The 18,433-nt window shown below is 46.7% G+C and overlaps 1 protein-coding gene across 8 annotated transcripts in view; it reads left to right on the forward strand.

Moving 5' to 3' along the window:
• Hdac4 (histone deacetylase 4) overlaps window positions 1-18,433 on the forward strand; it is a 262,695-nt gene that overhangs the window by 191,024 nt on the left and 53,238 nt on the right. For 5 of the 8 annotated variants that reach the window (XM_038339151.1, XM_038339150.1, XM_038339154.1 and 2 more), the window contains 6 exons: window positions 3,482-3,603; window positions 7,170-7,301; window positions 10,501-10,613; window positions 14,595-14,711; window positions 14,802-15,000; window positions 17,208-17,446. In XM_038339151.1, coding sequence (XP_038195079.1) covers window positions 3,482-3,603; window positions 7,170-7,301; window positions 10,501-10,613; window positions 14,595-14,711; window positions 14,802-15,000; window positions 17,208-17,446 — 922 coding nt within the window. The remainder of the gene's footprint in view (window positions 1-3,481; window positions 3,604-7,169; window positions 7,302-10,500; window positions 10,614-14,594; window positions 14,712-14,801; window positions 15,001-17,207; window positions 17,447-18,433) is intronic. The other 3 variants (XM_038339153.1, XM_038339157.1, XM_038339156.1) reach the window with 1 other exon arrangement.

The following is an 18,433-nucleotide window of genomic DNA, read 5'->3' on the forward strand; positions in this document are numbered from 1 at the left end:
CATGTAAGGATCCTGACCAACCCTCATGTGCAGTAGCTGACCCATTGCAAGACATGATGGCAAAACACAGTCTTCAAGAGAAAGAGTCAAACTACTACTCAGCTTCACACATCATGTGGTGATTGCCAGTAACAGCCGAAAGCCAGTGAGGTCTGAGCATGAGGGCCAAGCCAACAAAACTTTTAGAAGGAAATATGATGGGAGGGGTCTCTTTCCAGCAATGAAATTACCCTTAAGAGCTGAAGTGTAAGAACTGGCGAAGTCTCTTCATCAGTGTCCCGAGCTGCGAGCCCGTTACTAGAAACAGTCAGACACCATCAGCATTTAAAACAGCTCTTTGAAAGGCACCTTTCAAGAAAACACATGAGCAATAGACTAGAAGGAAGTGCTTCAGTGCATCTGTAAAGTGTGTGTGAGGCTGCTGCAACTTACCATGTGTGTGCTAAAGATGTGAACAGGTGTGCCACAAGATAAGCTGTGGGAGTTGCCATCCAAGTGAGATGTGGCTTCTCACCTACAGGGCTAGCTAAACTATAATGGGGGGGGGGGGTGGTGGTGGTGGCAAAATAGGAATGACTATTCCTGCACATTTGGCTGGGGGAAATTAAGTGGTGCAATACCATTAGAAATGTTTTAGAAGATCTTCAAATGGTACTACAGCCCAGCAGTGTGCTTTCCAGTATTTGCCCAGGGATTCAAGTACACACCCAAGCTTAATCTCTGTGGTCCTAGCAGCTGAAACAGAAATGACCCTCAGGACCGTAGCAGGTGAGTGACTTGATAGGTTGGATCACCGTGCACTGCAGTTGTGCAGCAGTGTGGAGACCTTACACGCAGTGCCCTTAAGCAGGGCAAACACATTGCCACCCCTCACCACTCCAGTCATGTAAAACTGAACTCAGCAAAACAATATTGGAAAATCACCAGCAAAGGGACAAAGGGGACAGTCTGGAATTGGGACTGTTCAAAATCTGTTTGGTGGTGGTAATCCATGTAGGGAGGGAGGTGAGTGTCCATAATTTGAGCCTTAAAACTTCTGAGCCTCCACAGTGCAATGTGGCTGTCATGTGTTAGCTCCCAGGCCTGTAAAATTTAGTCTTGCAAAAAATCCAGACCACAGGATTCCCATGAATAAAGTTCACGTTAATTATATGTTGAAATAGTATTTTTATATCTCAGGTTAAGTAGAATACTAAAGTTAATTTCACCCAATTTTTTCTCATTTTTATGTAGCTACTAGAAAATGTAAATTACATGTGTAGTTCACACATTTCTGTTGGACTGTGTTGTTTCACTTGATTAACGAGTTTATTTTAATCACTGGTATAAATCTGATGTAATGGGAAAGGTCAGTTGTTGATAGAATTTAAATGCTTGATTTTGTGTTGTTTTATTCCACATTCAAGGTAGCATTTAGAAAGAAAGCAGCACTATTTGTTTTTCTATCTACAGTAATATTAGAACTGCCTTTATTTTTATTCTGTTTATTTATTGAGTGTTTTTTTTTTTTGTTTTTTTTTTTTTTTTTTTTTTTTTTTTTTTTTTTTTTTTTTTTTTGGTGCTGCTGGGAATTGAACCCCAGGCCTTACCCATACTAGGCAGGTACTTTTCCACTGAGGTACATCCTCTAGCTCCAAAAACTTCCTCTTTGAAAAGGCCTGTTCAGTGAACGAGCATCTTCCTGCCGACTTTGTTTGCATCCTAGGCTAGAAATCAGGGCGAGTTAGAAACTGTTCTGTGTTCCTAACCTTTGGGATATGAGGATATGTGAGTCTTTGTCGGGGTGTGGGGTGAGTATGAAGTTATAAATTTATATGGTGGGTGTGTAAATAGATATCAGTGATAGGGCATGAAATATAGGAGTTGGGGGTACAAATTTAGCCAGGGATAGGATTTGGATCCCTCCTTAGTAAGTTAATCCCAGGGTGAGGTGTGTTAGCCTGGCATTTGAAGGGCATACCAAGGCTATCTGCTGGCATTTCTTCCCACGTGGCTGCTTGTTCCTGGCATGCAAAAGGAGAAATGCCGAGAACCATGGGTAAGGGGGCTGCTTCTTACACGGGAGCTGGTTATGAGGACATGAAGGTTTCCTTCTGCAATCTCTAGAGTCCCACAGAGGCCCCACTGGCTGTACATCATAACTGCCAGCTGCAGCTCCAGCTCCAGGAAGTGTTTCTAGAGGACGAGGTAGGCAGCACTGGGAGCTGTGGCTCTGGCTCAAGGCAGGTGATCCACAGCAGCCTCTTATTTCAGCTCATTTACAGACTGTGCAGAAAAGTGGGTTTTATTTAATATTGACAGCATCTCGAGAGGTGAGATGAGTAAGCGGAGATCTACTGGATCTGGAGTGACCAGATTTCCAACTGTTCTTCAGTAGGAAGAAACCCTGTCATGAAACATAACAATGGTATTGTGTTTATTACATTTCTTTTAATTACCATATTTAAATTGTTTTCCTGTAGTTGACTATCTTTTTAACACACACACAAACACACCCCATCTGTGTTGTAGGAAATAGAAAAGGGATGCCAAGGACCCCGTTGTAACTTAGCATTGAAGAAGTCTTCATGGCTGCCCTCTTAGATTTGTTTCTGAGAGTCCCTTTAGTACATTCTTTGCATTATATGCTTTCAAATATTTAAATATATACTTGTGCTGACATGTCTGAGAGCTCCTACTCTAGATTCACATAACTCCAGATGTGTGGATGCTGAGTACTGTATATTCAAATAAATCATTTGACAAAGTCTAAGCTAGAAAATGGGCAAATGTGTTTCGGGTCTTTAAGCAGATCTCCTGTCTTCAAGACCATAGACTGTTTCATGCTCTCAGAGTTCAGAGGAAGACTTGGTTAAAGGTCATCTAGGGTGGCCACAGTACCCTAGACTTACTTAATCCTACAGCCAAATTCCTGCCTCCTCCTCTCTGCTCTGAGCATCTGTCCACTTGCAACCATTCTCATCTGGCCATTTTTAGGACTTTTAAGTTGTGTTTGGCCCTTAGAAGTTTACTTCCTCTAGTAACTTCCAAGGTAGAGATTTAAACTGCTGTTGAACTGTCCCAAAAAGGAGATAGCTGAGGTATTTGTTGTAGTGGGCATGAGTGGTAGACATATTCTACAAAAGGAAAATCCTCAAGGGGCCCTGTGCTTGAGGAGATAGACAGATGTGGGCATTACCAGCACCTGCTAGGAATTGATGCTGCCCCATCTCACTGCCTGAAGCCTTTCCTATAATTTCTCATGGCTGGGCCACTGATCATCTACTGCTTGCATCCTAAAGACAACCCCTCTGAGGGCTAGGAATCCCAGAGAGCAGGGCTGGTCAGAGAATGGGCCATAGGGTACTGTTGCTTGTTTGTTTTGGTTTACTCTGACCTCACCCTGGAGAAGAGGGACTAACTAAAGATCACGTTTCAAAACTTGGTATCCCAAGGCTTGGGATGCCTGGATACACTGACATCTGTCTTTGTGTTTTTCCAGGAAGACACAGCACAGCTCCCTTGACCAGAGCTCTCCGCCCCAGAGTGGGGTATCAGCCTCCTACAACCACCCAGTCTTGGGAATGTATGATGCCAAAGATGACTTCCCTCTTAGGAAAACAGGTCAGTGTGCAGTCTGCTGCCTGAGTACTTCCATCCTGACAGCAGTCTAGGGACCCCTTTTGAGCCACGGGTAGTGCTTGGACATCTTGTGCTAGTTTAGGATACTGGCTTTTGCATTCTGACACTCCTTAAAATGACCCTAAGATTCCCTGTGTGATTTATCCCTAAAGCAATTAGTCTCATACATGTACTCCTGCATTGTAGAACTTGTCCTCATCCCCAGAGCACCTTGGGTAATCTCCTTGGGAGTGTGCTTTGCTCTACAGTCCAGAGCAGAAGGGTAGTTCCAGGAGTAAGACAGCTCCTGTGGATGTGCTGCCCAAGGTTAGTGAATATGTAACTCTCTAAATGACTCCTGGTAGCACCCAGACAGGGATGATCAAGGTGTCCAGAATGAAGGCAAGTCTCTGTGAGAAAGATGTGCTGGGTCCTGCAGGGACACCACTGTTGGCCCACAGCTTTGTACATCAGCTGTTAAGAACAAAGACTGTAAAGGGGACTAGACTGTTGTCAAAACAAGAGGAATATGCTAGAAGTGAAGACAAACAAGGACATTCTTGGTTTTCTTGGGGGTGATTGTTGTAGAGGATGGGGACTTTAGAGAAGGGCTAAAGTGGCTGTTGACATTACGATTGGGATGGCAAGAAGGGTGGGCTTTCTGGAGGTTTCTTTAGAGGGTGTGGAACTATATAATCTCAGCCTTTGTAGTGGGGGTGTAGCCTCAACCTGCAGGGCAGTGCAAGAGACTTCTTTCTGGGCTTCCTTCAGAAGTGAGGTTTGAGGGGCATATCTGCTTTTACTAAACAAGTCAGGGAAATTACAAGTTTCTGTTATCTCTAAGCAAGGCTGCACTAGAGCTTTGCATAGTGGCTTATTTGCAGGGCATCACAGAGACGAACAGGCTCACTTGTTACTCCTTCCTAAACGAGGAAGTTTCAGAGGACTGTCAGGTATAATTTGGCGTGTCTTTGAACAAACAGAAACCAGGGGCTGCTAGTTGAATGGAGGGACATTTTATTTTAACTCAGCCTTAACAGGGCTTGACTAGTATTAGAAGTGTGTGAGATGGAATGGCCATTTCATATTTGTTGCATTCCTGATAGATACATACTTGCTATGGAAGGATGAAGACACAGCCTAAATGCAGAGTAGTCAGCTCTCACTGAAGGATAGACTCCCTGACTATACCCCAGACAGCTTCCTCCAGAGGTCAACAGGAGGAAACAGTGCATACCACTGTCCCAGAGCACTATAGCAAACTATTGTCCTTCTCCTACCGATGGTGGTGCTAGTGGTCCTAGTCTCAGGAGCCTACCAGAAATTGGTAGTATGCTCCCTCAGAGATTGTCAAAACAAGTGACAGAACACTTACATCACTAGCCACTGGTAGTCACCACAGCCATGTAGCTCTCCATGGTTGTCCACAGGGCCCTGATGCTTCTCCAGAGGTCTCAGCCTACCCCTGTTGGTCCTTGCATTTCTCTGGGGACTGTTGGAAGCCAAGCCACAGCCATGTTGACTTCAGGCCTTGTCATCCAGCCCACATACAGACCCCACACCCTAAGAATAGAGGAAAGAAAGAATGCTTTTTACACTCTAGAGAGGCTCCAGAAAAACCTTAATTAAAGTTTGGTTGTATTCCAAATTTTAAGAGGCACCACCAGCTTATGAATAATATTAATAATAAGGATTCCAGAGAAAGTGGAAATCCTTAATTTCCTATGGTATTCAAGGAAGTGGCCTGCAGAACACTTCTTCCAGCCCTTGATGCTGCCAGTGCTCAACGCACTTCTGTGTGTCTGATGAAATGGTGATATGAAAGACACAGTGAGTGAGGTTTCCTGTGTGAGGTACCATGATTGAGTTAAAATGACAGTCTCAAATAACTCTATCTGAATCGTTCCTGGCTTTGATTTTATACTACTTTATGTTGACTTTGCAAATAGTTTGCCCATCTCAGTCCTTAAAGGATTTTAATCTTTATACAAAGTGAAACAAACCCTTGGCAATCTCCAGCTGCTTTCTTCTGCACTCCAGGCATATTTGCATAGGCCTTGGTGGCCTTCCTGCGATACCTGCTTACACATATTCTGTATCTGTCTTCCTTCTCTCAACTGTCTGAGTTCATCCCCAGCTATTTACACAGTGGCTTAAGAGACACTCTTCCCCCAGCTGATCTTAGAGCAGTTGAATGAGTCGAGGAAGACCTGGAAGAAGTCTTTGCTCCACTCCCTCAACTGCTGGATGGACTGGGCTCTTCCACCCTGTGACTTGTCCTACCAAGCCTTCCCCTCAACTCCACTTAGCATAGGGCCACATGGAAATGACCCAGCTCAGTGGCCCATGCCTATGGCATCTGTATACACCTGCAGGGCCTTCCTGCAGTGTGGAAACTGGCTATGGTAAGGGAGCAGCTTTTGTCACTTTGAGGTTCTCGTCTCTTCTTATGAACCTGTCAGACCCAACCTGTCTTTACTTCTCTGGGAAGCTGTTTAGGAAACCTGCTTAGTCCCACTCTTCCCAAGAATCTTAAATCTGCACTTTGCCTCAGTACTTATCCTAAAGAAGATTCAGTTGATTACTCGGCCAGAGCTTCCCCAGGCCTCCTCCTCAGAACCCTGACCTCTGTGAGTGTGTGTGTCTGCTCATGTGCGCCACATGAAGGTAGGGGACTTCTTGCAGGATTCAGAGAGACTAAGGTGACATCTCACAACTTCACATATCAACATGTTGCCCAAGCTTGACGGGATAGACAGAGGGAGTTCTGGCAGGTTGGCTAGCTTGACACTCCCAGGCCGTACTTCTCTGGAATCTGTTGGCTGAAGAGCCCCATGCCTTTTTGCATCAGGGTTTCCCACTGTTTCCCACTAGTTCCATCACAGCCTCACAGTTGCAGGTACTTACACGACTCTGTCTACAGGAGAACTGTTTAAAAAACCAAGCCAGGTCCCAACCTCAGCTGCGCCTTTAGCCAATGCCAGCAAAGAAAGTCAGGGTCTGAGCTGTATACTTCTGTTCAGAGAAGCAGCCTGTTCCAGTCATACACCTCATGCTTCGGAGTTTCATTTGGCATTCACAGAGGCTGCAGGGATCTGGCTGGTGTTTGCTTGTGGATTGTGAGATGCGGGTGTCCTCAGGTGAACAACAAAGCCTGTGATTTGGAGGCTGCAGTGGTGTCACGGTTGACAGCCTGAAAGATGCCTTTGTCGAGTCTCCTCAGATTTCAGAGCAGCCCTACTTTAAAGTTCCAGGTGAAATGTTTAGTAGACCATTATTTAAGAGATATCCTCACTGAGTGATTGTCATACTTCAGTGGTTTCTGCTATGCCCAATAAATCAGACAGTGAGACTGTGGTAATGTCATCAGGGTGAGATGAAAGCACAGTCCCAACCCATTGCACCCACTAATGGGACTAACAGGAGCTTGAGCCAGCTAGCAGAAGAGTCCTGCTTCCATGTTGTACTTCAGTGAAAATTTACCAGCTGTGTGTATTTTAAACCACTGATGTGATGCCCATGACCCCAGCTGTGTCTGCCTGGCTATAACGACATCTCCCTTCAAACAGCTTCTGAACCCAACCTGAAATTACGGTCAAGGCTTAAGCAGAAAGTAGCTGAGAGACGGAGCAGCCCCCTGTTGCGCAGGAAAGATGGCCCTGTGGCCACTGCTCTAAAAAAACGACCCCTGGATGTCACAGGTATGTCAGAGAACAGGTAAGCCCCACCTATTCCACCCCATCCTAATACACACCCTCCACTCTGAGACCTCTAACAAATGTATCTCAACCCAACACAATTACTTTATGTGGTCCTGTTCAGTAACACTGCACATGCTAGGCCCAGCCACCTAGAGGTGGGGGACTTAAATGGCTGGCTTAGTTTCCCCGAGGGGTGCCATTGGGCCTAAGTGAGAGAATTGTCTTGCCTGGTATTTCAGGGTTATACCCAGAGCTTCTCTGAAGGTGGGTTTAAAACTGCCCTGTTCTTTAGTGGTGATGGCATGTTTCTGCCTGCTTTGTGCTGCTCACTGCCATCTTGGGGCCTTGGAGCCTTCCAGATTGTTCCCCACCAGTGTGCCCAGCTGAGCAGAGGAAGAGCAAGGAGCTCAGCTAGTTACACTTCAGTGAACAAACTGGTGATGGCCCCACCTGCTGGTGGACAAGCAGCAGGATACAGCCCTCCCCACCCTAGGAAGTTCCTTCAAGCACTTTCCTCTTAGGTTAAGTCCTCACCTCACCTAGGCTCATGCTGTCACCGAAAATGTTAGCATTTAGGGGAAAGTAAGCTGTCAGAGCTGACCTGGAGGGAGTTCTCACCTTGTACACACCGTTTGAAGGCCAGGGTTCTAGTTGTTGGTCTGTGAGGTGAGTAGCACTTGCCAAATTGGTTAGTTTGTTTCAGTGAACGTACTGATGTCCCAGGGGAAAACAAAAGGACTCCTGTGCTGCCATCCTTCAGAGCTAGTACCCAAGTCTCATTTACCGGCCCTCAGGACAGACGAGTGTGTGACCTTCTAGATACAGAGCCAGTGTGAGCCCTCACTCCAGGACTGGCTCGTAGATCTTTAATCTGTGCAAAGAAGATCATGCCACTTGTGTACCTGGGAACTCCTGTCTGTCAGTCTTCCTTTCCATGCAGCTGTCTGTCCCCTGATTATACTATTAGATATGTCTAGAGAGTCCAAGAAGTATTACAACAGACACTCACCTGTCCCTCACTGAGAAATTTAATTGGGAGTTGTAGTGGCACGTGAGTAGATGCTGTTCACACTGGTGTGCAGCCTGGCTGCCTATAGCAGCACTTGGTATGAGCCAGTCCTTGTGTGTGCCCAGGCTCTGTGATTACACTGACAAATTTGTGAGACAGGGTCTCTAGCAGGCTGCTCTGAGTGCCTCACACCTCAATGACTGCTGCTGCTTAATGCTTATTGAGAGTCAGTTGAGACCAGGCTGAGCACAGACCCAGTGAGAAGAGGTGCGTGACCTGTGGGATCTTGCTGTCCATGTGAGGCACGAGCCAAAGGAGATGGCCTGGGGAGGCCAGCATGACAGCACAGGTCATTGCTGAACTATGTTATTTGAGAGTCTGCCCTCAAGACGAGGACAAGGTCAATAGAAGCTATGCTGGGTATGGAAAGCTGTGGAGAAGAAGATGGCATCTGAGCTACAGCCTGATGAATAAGTAAAACTGGGAAACAGACTGTGCTGCCTGGGTTACTATAACCACCTGGGCAGCTGCGACAAGAAAGGTGCTCCAATTAGGGCTATTCTCAGGCAACAGACAGAAAGGGACTCTGGCTAGGGAACAGCAAAGGTCCTTAAGAAGGAGAGGCCTACACACCCTACATGGAGGTCCCTGATATCGGCCAGGGAACACAGGTTCGTATGCCGCTCTTCCCGGCTGGAATAAAGAAGAGCATAAAGAAACAGCGGTGCTACCTGGATCAGGGCTCACACTGAGGGCCTCCCTGCCCAAGGGTAGCGGGTGAACGCCTCAAGCAAAGCCCTGTGTTAGAAAGTAACCTGGAAGTACCTCTTCATCCCAGGTAGATGCTTGAACTCCCAGCTGGTAAAATCCAGGGAAACACAGTCACACCAGAGTGAACTAGCTGGCATTTGGAGGAGAGGTACAGAGAAAGGATAGACTGAGTCCTGTGCTCACGATCAATGTCTGTGGCATGATTCTTACCACAAGCACTGGATACAGGATTCTTGAGAGGAGGTAGGGTGTAGGCAGCTGCTAGATGGTGAGAAGTGGCTTCAGTTACTGGTGGATGACCCAGTCCACAGAGGACCAAGCCTTCCCCATCTGCCAAGATTAATGTGAGGATATCTTTGCCCTAGTGTACTTAAGTCCAGGGCAAGTGAAGTCACTACGCACAGCTTCCTCTTGTAAGTCGGGTGAAAGGGTGCCCTGTTTAGAACTCAAGCCAACTTCCTGCTAGCTCTAGAGGGGTGTGAGCATCTTTGTTCCTTCTGTCTTGCAAGGCTATTCTGAAAGACAAGTTTCAGAATCAGCTCTGCAATAGCCCTGTTAGCTGGGTGAGTGAGTGGCTGTGCTCTGTTACGGAAGGGTATCTCTGAGCCCCTTCAGAGTCCCACTGTGTCCAAGTTTGGGGCTAGACTGATCTCAGAAGTGCTGTTGATGATGGACTGATACCTGAACTTTTCAGGAAAGCAGTTTGTGTGTTTTTGAGAACTGTTAACCAGATGATGCCATTGTCAAAATGTCCCTGAGCCAGACATCAAAATCTCAGTATATGCCCCTGAACATAGAGAGTAGCCAGCCACACGATGAGGTTGGAGATAGCAGCATCCAGCCCATAGGCAGAAGAGTGATGATCAGAGGCAAGCCCAAGACATGCAAATATCTGTTGAGGCTGCTATGTGATTTCAAACTGCATTGGGGAGCTGCAGAAGCCACTGCCTGTGTTTCCTGACAGCTAGGTAGTTGATAGTAAAGTAAGAAGATTGCATGTAAACTGAGCAGTCACAGTAGGTTGGTTTAGTTTGAAATTGTTTTTATAGAGACAATGAATTTGACCTTTTGCTGTTTAAAAAAAAAAAAACCGCTGGGCCTTTGTGTTCACTGATCTTTTGTCTGAATATTACTAAGTGTTTTAAGGGCTTGCCTTTCTGATGTTTCAAGCCATCTTGAAATTCAAAAGAGCTGTGGAATGGGTAATGTGTATATTGTGAAGAGCTCAGCCATGCATCCACAGAGCTTCAGCTTTGGGAGGCTCATGGGAGGTCAGCAGCAAAGCCAAGACCGACAGAATCGTGTTACCATCCCTGCTTTGAAATCCTGCCCTGTTCTGCCTGCCAGTAGGCTGGGAAGCAGTAGGGCACTTTATGTCTATCCAGTGCCCAACCCCAACTTGCTGTCTCTCACCTACAGACTCCGCGTGCAGCAGCGCCCCTGGCTCCGGTCCCAGCTCTCCCAATAGCAGCTCTGGCAACGTCAGCACTGAAAATGGCATCGCACCCACCGTGCCCAGCGCTCCAGCTGAGGTGGGTCAGTCACAGACTCACATAGGCCAAACATCCCCACCAGTACCTGCCTTGTGCATGACTATTCAGTGAGGAGCAAAGCCTGGGAGTACCCTGGGCTTTCCAGGAGTTACTTCCCCATTCTCCTCATCATGGTCTTCCTGAAACGTGAGGGCCTGAGTTCCTACCATATTGAGAGCTTCCACCCTGCCTTTTCCCTGATCTTTCCCCAGGAATGTCACAGAAGCAGTGCCGCCATACACACTGTGTGCTGAGGCACATGGGGCAAGCAACAGGCGTGTGAGCATGGTTGTAGAGTGAAAAAGACATATTTCAGAAATATACAAATTATAACAGCAAACCAAGTGTTAGAGAAACAAACATTACTGGTGGAAAGGATCACAAATGGAAAGACAGTGGTTTCCAAAGTGGCTTTCTAAAACAGTAGGTCCCGCATCTGCACTTACTACATACTTCCCATCACTCCACAATCGTCCCTGACCCACATGCCTGGCCCAGGATTCAGCAGCCGAGAAGGCTGCTTTCTAGTTTCCCATAAGTGAGGAAGGCAGGCTCTGGCCAGGCTGTGGGGGAAACACAGAAGAACTCAGACTGTAGTGGTGCTGCTACAGGCCAGGGTGGAGCAGAAAACCCTGAATCAGACTCTTGGATTGAGCCAGAGCTGCTGTGTTCTGTGTGAGTGTACTGACTGGGAAGTTTCTTAGGAGCTCCCAGCTTACAGGAGTCTGTTATTATGTGCTTTACAGACTTTGTCATTTAGGAATGAATCTTGCCCTTCCAAAGAGCTGTTAGCCTCAGGTGAGATACATAGGCACAGTGCTTAGCATTTTCATTTCGGGTTTCTAGTCCCTTTATGTCTAGAAAGTTAGAAATAAAGGTCACTGCAAGAAGTAAGGTTCACTCGGTTGTGCCTAGGTTCCTTTTACTTTATACTTGTGTTTCTTTCATCACTTATATTCTTTAGTCTTCTAGTTCAGTACTTCCTTGGGTTGCTAGGCATTTCAACAGTCCTTCCGTAGGACTGAGATCATGACTGAGACCTACCTGTGATTAGCCTCAGAGCACAAGCACAAAACTGCTTCCCACCTTCAGACGTTAACTCTGCTTCCCTCTTGTTGGTCATGGACCCATATACATATATGATGTGGGCAATTAGATGCATCACAGTAGTGTAACAGCTCCTCGTTTAGGTGGCGCACCCCTGCTCCAGTTTAAGTTGGGTGTTGATCTTTATAAAGCCTAAATATGTCAGTTGAGCCCCCACAAATCAGTAGAGAGCATACAGAGCATCCCCAAGAACAGTAAGGTGGCCAGTGTTTCTCATCACTGCCTTTCTCACAGGCAGAACTGGCATTTGAGTACAGGATCAGATGTTAGAATTGGAGGAGCTGTAACTGAGGGTTCCTCGTGTGTGGGGTCCTTTGAGAACCTCAACTGTGTCCCCATTACAAACTGCGTGTGCTCACACTCCTGCAAGGTATGCATAGGTTCTGTCCACTAGCCCTGATTCACAAAGGAACCCCAGAACTCCCAGGAAACTAAAAAGCCCATCTTATAGTGGATGGAGCTCTGAAGGAATCTTCCTGCAAGCCCCCAATGTGCTCTGCCTGAAAACAGAAGACCCCACACATACCCATGTTTTGTGTGAGCAAGTAAACAGAACCAAGCATTTAGTTCCACAAAGCAGCCATCTTGAGTGCTAAAAGAAATTATACCTTTGTAAACATTAGAAGGGCTGTTGATTTCTTCTCAGCTTGTTACACTGAAACACAGCCCTGCTTTTCATGACAGCTAAAACATCTTCCCTCAAGTGAGATTTGAAAGTACTTTTATTTTTGACACATGCATAGTATGCGCCCACACGCACACACACCCTTTGATGATTAGTTACATTGTGTATGCATAAACTTTGTTAGCAAACTTCATGGTAGCTAGAGCCCTTGCTCTACCCTCCTGCCTCCTGTCACAGCCCTGAAGCACTCAGTCTAGTGCACAGCTGGCAGGTGGCTCCCCAAGGCATCATGAAAGTCAGGGTCTCTGACATGAGCACTAGGAAAGTAGCCATATGTCCCATTGCAGGGAGGTAGAAATTGCTTTCAGGCCTGGGATGCAGACACGTGACCATATTTCATCAATAACTTTCAGCTATATACTTTTTTCTGTCCTGGAAGTGAAATTTTATTGTGCTAAGACTGTTTCTCAATCTCAATTATATAGTACACTAAAAGATCTAAGAGATAACAAGATTGTTTATTCGTAGTAAACATCACATAATGCCTGTCTATACCTGCCTCAAGCCAGGAACTGGCATCCTGTAGTCTCATTTGCTGTGCCTTGAGGTGCCCAGCATGTAGGGATGGTGGAGATAAAACATTGTCCTTCTGAGCAGGTCCTATCCATTTACCTGCAAAGATTGATAGGGCACTCCAGACAGCAGGACCTGTCGCACCCCCAAACTAAGGCAGAAATAGTATAAAACCTTACTAACTACAATCCATAACACTCTGTGTTCACCCCAACACTAACCATAACCTAACCCTAACTGTATCCAAAATCTTCACCATACACTAAACCTAAAATCTAAGCCTAAACCCAACACTACAATAAAGTTCTATACCTAACACAAATACTGACTGTAACCCTGGTCTTATATCTAAACATAGCCCTAATTCCAATCTTAGCCTAGCCTACCCCTAACCCTAAGCCTAACACTGGCTATAACTGTAGACCTAACATGAAATACTAACCCAAACCCTAGCTCTCACCCTAAACTTAATCCTAGCTCATATACTAGCCCTAAATGAAAGTGTAATCCTGCCTCCAGCCCTAACTCTAAACTAGGTCTAAAACTACCTAACCTCTAGTTCTAACTGTAGCTCCTACACTAACTTTATACCAAGTTGTAACCTAAACCTATCCACAATCCTAACCCTAAATTTAGCTCTGTCCGTAACCCCCAGGCCAGTACTAACTCTTAACAACAAACCTAGCAGCCCTAAGCCTACCTCTATCACTTAACACTAACAATAATGACAGAGCAATAATCACCAATAAATAGAAGGAACATCCATTAGAATTTTCAGGCTAGTTCCTGATTTCTATGTGCTGACATGCACAAATCCCTCTGTCTTTTAACTTTGACTTTATTTTAACTATAACATATTGCTGCCATCATGTGACTGCTTGGTAGCTGTCTTCCCTGTGTTTGGGAGCCATTTCCTTAGGACTGTTTCTTAACCATTGCATCCCCAGAGTGGAGCCTCACAATCAAGAACAACTCACCTTTTATGGCTTCCAAACACAGATTGCAAAATCAGGCTGCAGAAAGTATAGCCATTTATAATCCCACGTCCATGTGTTTCAGCTTTTCTGAGCTTTTAGAAAGTCTGCCATTTAGATGACTCCGTAAATACGTTTTTCGGTCACTGATAAAGTTAAGCTTTTTGTCATTGTCATTATTGAGTTCTGCTCTCATGTTAATTGGTCTCTGGTTGACAAGTTCTTTTTTATTTTAGTCTTTTGTCTTTTCTGTACATTGTAGATCCTGTAGTCACCATTATCTAACTCTTAAATAAGAACAGGGTTTTTCCTGCTCATCAGTAACTTTGTCCTTGGTTTCTGCTTTTGATGTCATTCTTAGAAAAAATAAAACTACAAAAATATTTTTAAATGCATTGTCCTAAATCTCCTACCCATAGTTTTTTGTAAGTAGGCAAATTGAATAAAAACAAACAAGGTAGTGAGAGCCCTTTTGGAGGGGGAAAACTCAGGAATGGAAACACTGATTTTATACCTGTGGCATGCTGGAGGCCACCGTCTGTGCAGCCTGTGTTTGCACCAGGTACCTACATGTCAGGACCTTATACTGTAAATGTCATCTGTCCATCCGTCCCCGTCTCCCCCGCCCCACATCCTAGATGTGCTGCTTATGTTGAAACATCTGTGGCAGACTCTCACAGTCACAATGTCTTCTGTCTACAGACGAGCTTGGCACACAGACTTGTGACTCGAGAAGGCTCAGTCGCCCCACTTCCTCTCTACACATCGCCATCCTTACCCAACATCACCTTGGGGCTTCCTGCCACTGGCCCTGCCGCTGTAAGTTGGCCTCCAGGGTTCTGTATGACATGGGGTGGATGTCTGCCTCAGTCTCCACAGCCTGAAGAATATCCGGGTTGTACCTTTCAGGGTGCAGCAGGCCAGCAGGATGCTGAGAGGCTTGCTCTCCCAGCCCTCCAGCAGCGGATCTCCTTGTTTCCTGGCACGCACCTGACCCCGTACCTGAGCACCTCACCCTTGGAGCGGGATGGTGGAGCCGCTCACAACCCCCTCCTGCAGCATATGGTCCTGCTAGAGCAGGCACCCACCCAGACACCCCTTGTCACAGGTAAGAACCACAACCAGGTCTCTGGCAGTTAGTTAGGAGACTGCTCCTTGGCCTCATGTAGCTTATAGAGAAGGCTAGAAAGAACTCCCAAGCCCACACAACAGTAGTAACTCTCTGAGTCCCTATTATATGATAGCTATCTCAGCTCTGGCAGGGAACTGTGTCCTTCATGCTAAGAAAGCTGACCAAGGAGTAGAAGTCAATGCCAGTGCCCCTCTGTTTAGCCTCCTACTCTCTCTCAGATGATTTCCCTGCAGCTCAAGGAAGCAAGTGCATGAAGTTCAGAATTGACCAGGAAGACCCCTGATTCTTCTCTGTCTTAAGGATAAATACCTTTAGAAAAATATGAGTTAAAGATAGGAAATGTGTACAATTTGCCTAGTGAATGTGCTGTGTTTCAAAGGTTACGAATGTGGAATGTTCCCCATGAGACACATAACCCTACCTATTAGTGGCCTTGCCCAGTTCTGTACCATCCTTAGGTCTGTAGGTGACTTCCTCACAGCCATGGCTTCTCTCAGAATCACAGCCAGAGCAACCCTAGGACTGGCCTGTACGTGTTCCAGTGTTCCCGAGGGCCAGCCTTTGGCTAGTGTTTTGGAGTACCCCCCCTCCTGCTGGTATGAGTCAGTCTGTGGCGCTTGGTATTGTGTTCTTGCCTTGTGCTTTTTCATCTCCAGTGTGCATTGGCTCTCCCAAGCCAGTGATCTGGACAGGAACAGCATTTCTGGCTTCTGGTATCTTCTGAGACAGATGGACACCCCTGCCGCAGCTCTGGAGAGCAGTGTGCCGGTGACCATGGGTTGCTCATTATGCTCAGGCCCCTTCCTGTCTGTTTTCTGGGAAGCCGCTCACTGTGGGCTTCATCTTCCCGTCTGTGAGTGAGATGCTAGCACAGAGTGGTGAAATGGAAAGGCTCAGCTCCCATAGGCAGCATCTGACACCCAGCATCCTGGTCAGTGTTGGTCTCCTGGTTGATCAAGACTGTTCCTTTTGGGTTGGATTTGTGGTTTTGGTATTTAGTCCTTTGTTACTGTTTTGATACTAAATCTTGCTTTGTTGCCCTCAAACTCTGGTTCTCCTGCCTTAGTCTCCTAAGTGCTGGGTGTCAGGCCTGTGCTGGATTCACTTTCAGCCTCCAAACTCTTCGCCCAGCAGTTCCACCCACTCTTCCTAGTGCCCCCTTCCTCCGTGGTCCTGATGCTGTGTCGCGCTGGTTTCTTATGTTCTCCTGGGGAAAGGAGCCTCCTGAACAGGGTTTCTTCTGTTCAGCCATAGTTGTCCTTAGAGGCCCAAGTTCCCCATTGTCTACAACAGTGATATATGATACTGTGTATAGGGTTCAAGCCTGTGAACATTCGAGCCAAAGTAGTACTACAGCGTCCCACTACTTATGTGGCCATAGCTGCTCCTCTCAGAGCACTGTCTAAGAACAGTGCCCACTGGCAAAAGGGTCAGCTCTTAGCACAGACTCCAGCCTTGCACCATGCTCCTCCTCTTGGGGAGACTGACCTGAGGAAGTATGTACCGCTCTGAGCTCACGTCTGTCCACTGTCCTCAGCATGCTGTTTGTGTCATTGCACTTGCCTGCTCTCTATGCAGCCCATTCTCATGCCCCTAGAAGATTTGCCTCCTTCCCTGCGCTGCCCTCCTTTCCTTTCCCAATACCACTCTGTGTTTGATACAAAGTGAAGTCTTCTATGGTAGAATCCATTGAAACTCATTGTCTTGACAGTGCCTGGGTGTCTGATGGGGACAGGGTCTTGCTATCAGTTTGTCTCTGAGTTTCGGCAGGTTGGCCACAAACTGTTCTCTCTGGTAGTTGGGTATTGGGAAGGGGCTAGAACAACCATCTCTGGACCACACGTGACAGGTGTGGCAGGCTGATCCTAGGCTGTTGCCACACTTCTGGAGTGCTCCTTGGGCAGAGCTCCTGGAGAGACTTTATCAATGGGATCTTCAGGGGGCCTTGCTTTTAAATTACACTCTGCTCCCCCCCCCCCAACCCCCCCACCGCCCCACAAGCCCAGGCTCCAGGCTTATGTCCTCTAGCCGGAATTGGACCTGTTTGTAGACCATTGTGTTTCATAGAAGGCGCCTGGGCTGGCAGGCGTGTTGTTTTCTCCACTGGTTACTCAACAGCGTCTCTCCCCTCTCTTCTTCCTCTTCCCCTCTGCTGTTTTTTTTTTCCTCCATATTATCTTCAGACTGGTATCTTTCAGGCCTGGGGGCGCTGCCCCTCCACACACAGTCCCTGGTTGGTGCGGACAGGGTGTCCCCATCCATTCACAAACTGCGGCAGCACCGCCCCCTGGGGCGCACACAGTCAGCACCCCTGCCACAGAATGCACAGGCCCTGCAGCACCTGGTGATCCAGCAGCAGCACCAGCAGTTCCTGGAGAAGCACAAGCAACAGTTCCAGCAGCAGCAGCTGCACCTCAGCAAGGTGAGTCTGCCCAGCTGTCCTCGGGCCCCTCTCCTGGAGCTAGGTATCATACACCTTGCTGTTTTCCTCAACCTCTGGAACATCCTTGCAAGAAGCCTCTGCATCATTACCTGGAACAATCCACATAGGCAGGTCTTTCAGGGGTTTTCTAGGGTCATTAGCCAAGTAGATCTTTAAGCAAACCCTAACCTGAGGCCTACAACTTTACAATGACATCGAGTCCGTGAAGCTTATTTTTCAAGTCACCTGGCACCTGCAGTCACTTAAATGTAGGAGTTACACCATCCAGAAGCAGCTTGGGACCAGGCAGCCTATAGAGTTCTCTGCGCTCGCAGCTTGTCCAGAGTCTCTCAGCTCCATCTACAGGCAGAAGTCATGGGAAAAGTTAGGTTATTTAGTATATTCCCATCAGATGTATTAGTTGGGTAGCTTCAGCATCAACTCAGATGAATGTGTTGCAAACAGCTCAGTAGCTGTCCTCCAGGAGACCACAGACCTCATCTGACTGCTCATAGCAGCCAAATGGTGGACGGAACATCCCCAGGGTTTATCCTGTGGTGACAGATGACAGTCAGGAAAGTAAACCAGTCATGGATGGACCCTGCTATGCTTCACTCACAGAAGGTGACCAGGATAGGCAAAGCCATAGACCAGCGGTTCTTAATCTTACTAATGCCATAACCCTTTAATACAGTTACTCATATTGTGGTAACCCCTAAACCATAAAATTATTTCATTGCCTCTTCGTAGCAGTAATTTTGCTACTATTGTAAATCATAATGCAAATATCTGATATGTGACCCCTGTGAAAGGGTCATTCAATTCCCAAAGGTATCACAATCCATAGGAAGAGAACTGCTGTCTTAAGAGACATGAATTAAGTTAGTGGTTTTCAAGACCTGCAGCTTGGGAAATGGGATCAACTGTCAATGCGTACAGCATTTATGTATGTATAGGGATAATGAAAATGTCACCAAGTTAGGTTGT

Source organism: Arvicola amphibius, chromosome 8, assembly GCF_903992535.2.
Source record: "Arvicola amphibius chromosome 8, mArvAmp1.2, whole genome shotgun sequence".
Lineage (NCBI taxonomy): Eukaryota > Metazoa > Chordata > Mammalia > Rodentia > Cricetidae > Arvicola > Arvicola amphibius.